The sequence below is a fragment of the Octopus bimaculoides genome, chromosome 6, assembly GCF_046866305.1.
Source record: "Octopus bimaculoides isolate indiv1 chromosome 6, ASM4686630v1, whole genome shotgun sequence".
In the NCBI taxonomy this organism is placed as follows: domain Eukaryota; kingdom Metazoa; phylum Mollusca; class Cephalopoda; order Octopoda; family Octopodidae; genus Octopus; species Octopus bimaculoides.
In genome coordinates, this window is record NC_142933.1 from 28,731,795 (window position 1) to 28,740,730 (window position 8,936).

The 8,936-nt window shown below is 34.0% G+C and overlaps 1 protein-coding gene across 1 annotated transcript; it reads right to left on the bottom strand.

Moving 5' to 3' along the window:
• Positions 1 to 3,781: 3,781 nt before the first annotated feature.
• On the bottom strand, positions 3,782 to 8,734 carry LOC128248050 (uncharacterized). The gene is made up of 7 exons (XM_089353303.1): positions 8,602 to 8,734; positions 8,368 to 8,467; positions 7,935 to 8,026; positions 7,175 to 7,265; positions 5,046 to 5,134; positions 4,467 to 4,553; positions 3,782 to 3,906 (listed from the first exon to the last, which is right to left on the bottom strand). The coding sequence occupies exons 1-7, from the start codon at positions 8,732 to 8,734 to the stop codon at positions 3,782 to 3,784; spliced, it is 717 nt and encodes a 238-aa protein (XP_089209429.1).
• Between the last annotated feature and the right edge of the window lie 202 nt (positions 8,735 to 8,936).

The following is an 8,936-nucleotide window of genomic DNA, read 5'->3' on the forward strand; positions in this document are numbered from 1 at the left end:
TGAGTGAGTGTATGTGTGTTGTTTTTGCTTTTTGGAAATAATGTGGTTGGTATACTCTTTTACTCTTTTACTCTTTTACTTGTTTCAGTCATTTGACTGCGGCCGTGCTGGAGCACCGCCTTTAATCGAGCAAATCGACCCCAGGACTTATTCTTTGTAAGCCTAGTACTTATTCTATCGGTCTCTTTTGCCGAACCGCTATGTTACGGGGACGTAAACACACCACCATCGGATGTCAAGCGATGGCGGGGGGACAAACACAGATACACAAACACACATACATATATATATATATATACATATATATACGACGGGCTTCTTTCAGTTTCCGTCTACCAAATCCACTCACAAGGCTTTGGTCGTCCCGAGGCTATAATAGAAGACACTTGCACAAGGTGCCACGCAGTGAGACTGAACCCGGAACCATGTAGTTGGTAAGCAAGCTACTTACCACACAACCACTCCTGCGCCTTTGTGTGTGTTTTTGATTTTGGAGAAATTCTGTGTGTGTCTTATCGTGGTGGGGACGTTTTGTGTGTGTGTGTGAGTGTGTGTGTTTGTGTGCGAGCGTGTGTGTGGCACATCCTTATTTGTTGATTCATGGTGAGTGTTTAGATATTTAGTTATAGTTTTAAATTTGTTAAAAGGTTTGGTGTGTATGTTTGTTTTATGTAGAGTGTGTGTATGCTTTTAGTGGTGTATATATATATATATTCTGGCGTGTGTACGCGTGTATGTATTTAAACATTTTTTGGTAGTGTATGTGGGGGGTATATGTGTTTTTTTGGGGGGGAAACGTTCTGAAATTTCTGGTGCGTGGGTGTTATTGTGGTGTGTGTTTGGTTTAATAGGAATGTTTTGGCTGTGTGTGTGTTATAATGCTGTATGTGTGTGTTATTGTGATGTGTGTGACATGTTCTTAATTCTTGATTAACGGTGGGTGTTTCGATATTTGTAGTTTATATTTATAGATGAATTGGTTTTCGTTGCATATTCTCTGTTGTTGGGTGAAAGAGTTCGCGCATTTTTAAAATTGGGCAAGATCATCCCCGCGCAGTTTGCAATGTGACTTCTCAGGGGAATCTTCCTTGTCCTCTCGGATCTGTTGGCGTGGTATCGTTATTCTTTTGCGTAATGAAACGCCCGTCTGTCCTTTGTGTTTTGTTGGATTCCACCGCATGTTATTGCGTAAATTAGGTTTGCGGAGTTACAGGTGGAGTTTCCTTTTACTTTAAGGGTCTATCCATCTTTAAATTTGAATGTTGGTCTTTCCATTAGGTATAAGCTGATGCCGCAATTTGTTCTTCAATATATTGTCACAGTTGAGTTGGGTATTTTCCCACATGTTTTTTTTTCAAGTGGAGATTTGTTTGGGTGTTTTGCCTTTTGCATTTGTTGATTTGGTATGTTTCCCGAAGCGTTTTCAGACTTTCATCTTCAAGTAGAATTAGGAGGTTTTGTGGATGAGGTAAAAAATTTCAGTGTTTCTAAGATTGAAGGTTAACCCATATGGTCAAATATTTTTCTTTGTTTTGATTTTCATTTTCCTTAGTTCCTGGATATTAGTATGTTTCGCCCTGTCTATTCCATGGGTGATTAAGCGTAGTGGGAATGCTCTTTGGATGAGTATGTTTATAATTTCTTCCAGTCTTTATTCATAATTTAAAGGGTTTGACACTATTGTACAAATTCGTTTTGCCAGGTTAAACGAAATGTTCAGTTTGGTGTGTTTAGGATGGCATGACGTGAATAGAAGATGCTGTTTGGAGTCCATGGGTTCATAGAATATTCTGTTTCTGTTTTCCCATCCTTGTTGGTGATTGAAATATCCAGGAAGGCAAGTTCCTAAGTGTTAAATTCCACTGTAAATTGGTTGTTGTTGTTGTTTATGTAGTTCAGTATATTGTTGAATCTTGTGAGTGTATCCTGGTTTTCCTCCCATAAGTTAAAGCAATCATCTAGGTATCTCTTCCAATTATTTTTGAATTGTGGATGGAATATATCTCCAAAGAGAAGAAGAGATTGGATGTAGATCCTTAGTTCATAAAATCCGATGACTAAATTGGTATACGTAGGGATTACTTTCGTTCCCATTGCAGTTCCAGGCCAATGTGACCCTGCTGAACCATGAATGTAAAGCAGTTGTTTTGGAGGATGAATTTTAGCCTACCAGTGATGAAGTAATTTTCAATTCGTGTCGTTTGTTCATATTTGTGGTGTGTCTAGCCAGTATTTGATTCCCGTCATTCCGTAGTTACGGGGTCTATTAGTGTATAGGTTGATAACGGCGAAGGCAACACAAATTATGTTCATTTGTCGATTTTGGTAGATGATTTAGCACGTCCAGGTTGTCTCGTATGTAGCTCTATATGTGTTTTAGGATGGATTTCAGAAGAATATCCAAGACGTTACTGAGTCTGTGGGTTTCACATGCAGGTCCTACTATATATATATATATATATATATATATATATATATATATATATATATATATATATATATATATATATATATGCACACGAAAGGAAGAAGACAAAATTATATTATCTTTATCAAAGTTAACAAATGTGATATTCAGGATATTCAAATGAATTCAAAAATCCTTTTTCGTTGGTAATATAGACTTGGGTATGAAATTTTAAATATAAGGAAAATAACAATACATATAATAATTTGTTTCTTTGTTTAGTTTGACTCCTATGATTTAAATTGAAGTTCTGTGTGAAGGGTAATTCAATATATAACTGTGAGCTTACTGTAGTTGGAAAGATTTGAATCATATCGGAAGTTTATATCTTTGTTTTTTTTTTAAACAGATAATTGTATATCAGTGTAATTTATAGCGTAGCTTATAATTTATATGATGGATTTTTCGTTACTTTCGTTTTAGTAAAGGTGTGAACGAGAACATTGTCTGTAATTATTTTTTAATTTAATTTCTTTTTACTTTGATTTCGCGGCCTATAGGCATGGTGCTACATTTCAGAGTAAACGTTTTGGACTCAATTTCAGGAAATTGGAGAGAAAAATTCAGGAATTGGAAAGCTATTACAAATATCAGATGAGGGATATATTGTAGGTATGTTTTGTTGATGATAAGTATTAACACTTGATCCCGATTGGGCCGGTGTGTAATGGTAATACCGAAAATTTGCCCTACACTGCTCTGATCATTGTGCGTCAAATTTTGTGAAATGATAACTCCTTTGAAGTATATTATTGGTGACAATACATAAAACATTTAAATATACAGAAATTTGAAGTCATAATTTTTCATATGAGTATATGTCAGGTATTTATGTACCTGGAGCCCTCCAAATGCAATCTTTGGTGGCTGATATTTGTTCTACATTTCGCGTTGAAAATTTCATAGTCTATGAGGGCATCAATATAAATCTGAAACGAAAGAGGCATTATCAACCAAAACAAAACGACCTTACTAAGAAAAATTGAGAACACTTATTAATTCATATATGAGAAGCATGGCACCCAAATTTTCATACAAATATGTTTTTATTTATACGAAATTACTACTAATATATAATATGATCGTTACATCTCCTGTTACAAATAATCTACGAAAATAACAAATGATGAGAAACGTTCATTAAGTTATAAAAATATACTGCGATTTGATAAATCAATGGAATAGAGCTTTAAACAGATATAATCTTAAAATACATTATGAGATAAAATAGGTCGATTTTATATTTGCATTCCAATATCAATCGAACAAAAGATGTTTCAAAATTAAAATATACTTTGAAGAAAAATATGCATATTAGAACAAAATCTCTTCATATTCGAGTGCTTCGGTTCTCTCCATAATCCAATTTATATGATTTTTAATTGGAGGAAATAACGGCTGCTCCATATTGATACGTTCCTTACAGGTAGAGTCAGAACCTAAAGAAGGGGTATTCGTTTAATTCATTTACATTTAATTGAAGTTAAAATCAATTTCAGCTCCACAATTTTAAGCTTTTTTTAATATATCTATTGGCCTGTACGTTTCAAGTTTTAATTGATACTTTTTTCGCGCAACTTTTCCGTTTGTCATCTGTTTTTAGATCACAATTAAACATTACTTTAGGTTTTCTAAAGAATTCCATTATACTAGAAAATCCAAACCAACGCGCATCTTTCAGAAACCATTAGTCTAACTGCATATGTGTCGATTTGTGCCTATATTAGGAATTACCTACGTACTTATTGATCTTCCAAAAGTCGGCTCACAATATATTGTCGTCGATATGCATCATTCTTACAATTGATGCAGTTAGTTCTAACATATTTCTGCTCCCTATTTAATCTAATATACTTCAAGTAAGCATTTCTAGGTTTGTGCCGATGTAAGAAATATTGTTCTAAGATATTTGAATGTTCCACTATATTATTGAATATATTAGCATGCAAATATTAGATGTAGTAATAATTGTAAGAGTAGTAAGGAAACACGTACTTGCATAAATTCGTATCTTGAGGCAGCTTGGGATATAGTTTCTCCGCATCGGGACAAATATCTTTGGCCTCTTCTATACACGAGTCGATTTCTGCAAATATTCAAATTTAGTGTTTTCTTCGTTTGTATCAGACATGATACATGGAGTAAATGTTACATGATACAACATAAGTTACATAACTTAATTCAGGTCTTAGTAAGCATTAGCAGTTGTAATCTATATTGCGTGGACTAATGATTATGTGTATTCTTTCTATATGAAAGCTTGTGAGCGGCACTTGACAGAGGTACTGCAACTAGATGTGAAAGGAAGACATAATTATTATAATAACCCTTCTAAGGTGTCTGTTATATGTAGTAATGTAATATGTAGTCTGTCGTGGAAATAGATATGTTATTTATAAAAGTTGGCTTACATGGAAACTATATTTTGGTGGAATGTTATTTCAACTAGATAAGAAGTGGAAGATATCATTATAATGTCTGTATTATAATTGAACTTGACAAGTGTATTATGTTTCGAATTTAGGTTGTTAGTATAACGTTTCTACCAATACGCGTTAATTAATTAAACAAATCTTACTAGGACATTTATCAAGACCACTTCGTTGGAAGAAATCCTCGCACCTCTTACTGATGTCGTTAGAACAAGTTCTATAGTAGGCAATGCGTCTGGAAAATGAGAATAAATCTGAGAATTTTTATTTTAGAAAAAATGAGTTTTTATTATATTTGGCAATATTAGCGATTATTGATACTCTGAGGTTAAATACAACTGGGGAGTATAATCTGTAATAGCCTTAATTATATAACAATATTTAGCTTTGCATACGGAAGTCAAATTGTCATTGTGTGTAATTTATATATTTCGTAGGTAGGTAAAATGGTTACTCATCAAGTGAAGAATCATATTTTATAAACTGATTTCTAAATTTGAGCCTTGAAGACTAAATAAAAAGTAGATATTAGCGCATTTCAGATGGAAAATTCTTACAAAATTAATTTAAATATGAAGTATTAGAATAAAAGATACAACTAAATATTTATTTATCATACTTTTCTTCTGAATAACACAATTCTAAATAGCATGTTTTCCAAGACGATCGACATTACTGCAGGTTTTTTAAAGTATAACATATTGTTAAAGACTGATATCGATCTTTCATGAACCATTGTCCTAAGTTCGCATTTGTGTAAATGTACTCATACATGATATTACCTATATATTGGGTTGTCCGGAAAGTTCGTGCCGATTTTTAAAGGAGAGAAAAAGGTCAATAAATACATGCTATTATATTTTCAATCAACCAAATATGAGCCATTTTGTTGCACAATGCGTCTACATCTTTCCCTTAACTTGAAAAATCCTCTTCCCAGAATTGAGGTGGTTTCATGGCAAAGAATTCATCAAGGTATCTTTTTACGTCATCCAAGGAATTGAAACTTTTACCATTAAGACTATTCTGCAGAGACCTGAATAAGTGAAAATCCGAAGGAGCAATATCTGGTGAATACGGTGGGTGGGGTAACACATCCCAGCCGAGCTGCAGCAATTTTTGTCTGGTTCCCAAAGAAACGTGCGGTCTTGCATTATCATGTTGGAAAACAACACCCTTCCTGTGGCTAATTCTGGACGTTTCTCTTGAATTGCTGCTTTTAACTCGTCCAGTTGTATGCAGTATTTCTCAGAATTAATTGTCTAGTTACTTGGGAGAAGCTCATAGTACAGAATTCCTTTCCAATCCCACCAGACACAAAGCAAGAGTTTTTTAGAGTGATGACCCGCTTTTGGGGTGGCTAAGGGTGGCTCATGTCGCTTACTCCAGGATCGCTTTCTCTGAACATTTTGGTAGATAATCCATTTCTCATCACTTGTCACAATTTGCTTTAAAAAAGGCGCGTTTTCATTCCGTTTATAAAGCGAATCACTGATGGAAATGCGATCCAAAAGGTTCTTCTCACTCAACTCATGTGGTACCCAAACATCGCAGCGATTTGTGCACCCAAGCTTTACCAGGTGTTCATGAACGACGGATTTTGATATATTGAGGCTTTCTGCCAATTCTCGGGTTGTGCAATGTGGGTTATTCTCAATTAATGACTTGATTTGGTCATCATCTCTAGTGGATGGTCTGCTTGATTGCTCTTTATCAATAAGGCTACAATCTCCAGCTCTGAACCTTGCGAACCACTTCCGCACAGTTCTTTCGGATAAAGAAACACCACTGTAAACTGCGCATATTTCTTTGGTTGTTTATGAGGCATTTTTTACGGAAAAAGAAAGCATCAAGTGCCGAAATTGAATTTTCTCATCTTCTATTTTAAAGGGTTACAGAATTAACACAGGTTATAGGAACATAAACCTTCTTCCACGAAAAGATAGCTTAAACTGTGCTCTAAATAGAGATGTAGTCAAATCCTATTTTAAGGACTCAGCCATGTTCTAAAATAAGTCGAAAGGTAAGCTACTATAAATCGGCACGAACTTTCCGGACAACCCAATATTTATTGATCTGCCAAAAGGTATTGTAGTTATATTGCCGATATTGTTGCATTTTCAGTTCAACGTAGTCAGTATTTGTAATTAACTGTTTTCTATTGAATGTAACACACTCCAAGCAACCATGTCAATATTAGTATCGATGTGAGAAATATATAAACATGTAAATATTAGATGTAAGAATAGTAAGAGTAGTATGAAAATATATGTACTTGCAGTAATTGAAATCTGGGTTACCAATCGGATACAATTTTTCACCTGACGGGCATTTTACTTGCAATTCATGTACGCATATATTTTCCTCTGCAATACATTTTGATTTTACAACACATTTTGATATTTTATTTCTTTACATCATAATATAATTGACGAATTGAGAAAAAATTATATGATACAATATAAATTAAAGCATTTAACTATGATTTTAATACATATCATTTGTAATCTATCTTATGCAGTTTGACGATGACAAAGATAATTTCTGTACGACATATTACCATTTTATGTATGCCAAACAATGCGGCTACTTCAGCAAGATTTAAGCAAAAATGTCTATCATATTACTGCCCGTTTTCCTGCTTTTCCTGTTGCGTTTGGCATTATAAATATTTCAATTTTGATATTATACCTTCGGGTTGGGAGTAATATATTTGTATTTACATAACTGTTAAATTTGGTGTTTTAACAACTCATTATTGTATAACGGTGCCATGCAGAAATGTAGTGAAGAAGAGACAATCTAGATGGTTTATCTTATGACTACAGACTTTTGTTTTGCGGGTAATAGAGTACATTATCTTGGAAAAGGATTTCATAAGCTATGCTGAGCATATCTATCTTGTATTCGTGATGTTTCCTGTTTGTTATGTCGTACTAGGCAAGACTACTGACAGACATATTAATCATGTTACATAGTTTGATTTAATAGTTTAATGATTGCGTTATATTCAGGCAAAATAACTCAGATCTTACCGCCACATTGGATTTTAGAGATTGCGTCGAAATAAGTCATGCAGTGCTTATTATCATCACCTTCAGCACACTTTTGAAATACGAAGAGGCGTCTGGAAGATGAAGATATACAATTACATTATCTCAAAAGTTTAAAATGTATCGAGTGCTGAAGGAAAATCTCAGGATACGCCGTCATGACACACACAAACACACAGACACACTCACACGTACATACATACATACATACGACATTTTACTCAAGATTTCCATCAATCAAATTTATCCAGCCACAAGTCGTCGGGTGCGAGAGTCTATATAAGAGGTAATCGTCAAAATTGCTGCGCAGTGAGACAGGATCCGTAACCACATTCTTGCAAAACACACTTCCTGACCATTGAAATGTCAAATAAATATAATAATGTAGGAGATAGTAGTAAGTAAATATATGTACTTGCAGTAGCTTGTATCTGGATTCAATTCAGGATAATCGTTAAAGGCCTTGAAGCAAGTTGTTCTGTATATTTCCATGCAGTCACGTTGTTCTTCATGAGCTACAAATGTGACATATTCCGTCTTAATTTCTCAAAATATTCTTACCATATAGCGAAAATACTACATGATATACCATAAATTAAAGCATTTACTTCTACTGCGAATCCATAGTATCTGCTGTAATCCATAATACGGAGGTAACCGACGGAATGGGTGTCATCTACATAATTATGCGATTTTGTGCCATCCAATGGATAGGAGTTGTGTTGTAATTTTGAAATTAGATAAAAGTAATGTTGATAATTATTCAAATACTGACCATACATATTCCGGGTTAAATTTTGTCTTACGTAGTTGAAAATTATTGATAATTCTAATAATACTTTTAGATTTAATGCAACTTATTTTCATTTTCAACAACTGTCTTTTATAAATTTCACAATCTTTTTTATAGGTTTACAATGCTACAGAGAAATATAAATTAAGTTGGGGGTCTAAGAGGATAGCGTACGTCTTACGCTTTTCGAT

Excerpts from the sequence above, each read along its gene's own strand:
- LOC128248050 (XM_089353303.1), bottom strand. The coding sequence starts at position 8,734 with ATGTATGGTCAGTATTTGAATAATTATCAACATTACTTTTATCTAATT. Across the intron at positions 4,554-5,045 it reads TGGTCTTGATAAATGTCCTA|AAATCGACTCGTGTATAGAA; the intron begins GTAAGATTTGTT and ends GAATATTTGCAG. Across the intron at positions 3,907-4,466 it reads GCCTCAAGATACGAATTTAT|GTTCTGACTCTACCTGTAAG; the intron begins GCAAGTACGTGT and ends CCCCTTCTTTAG.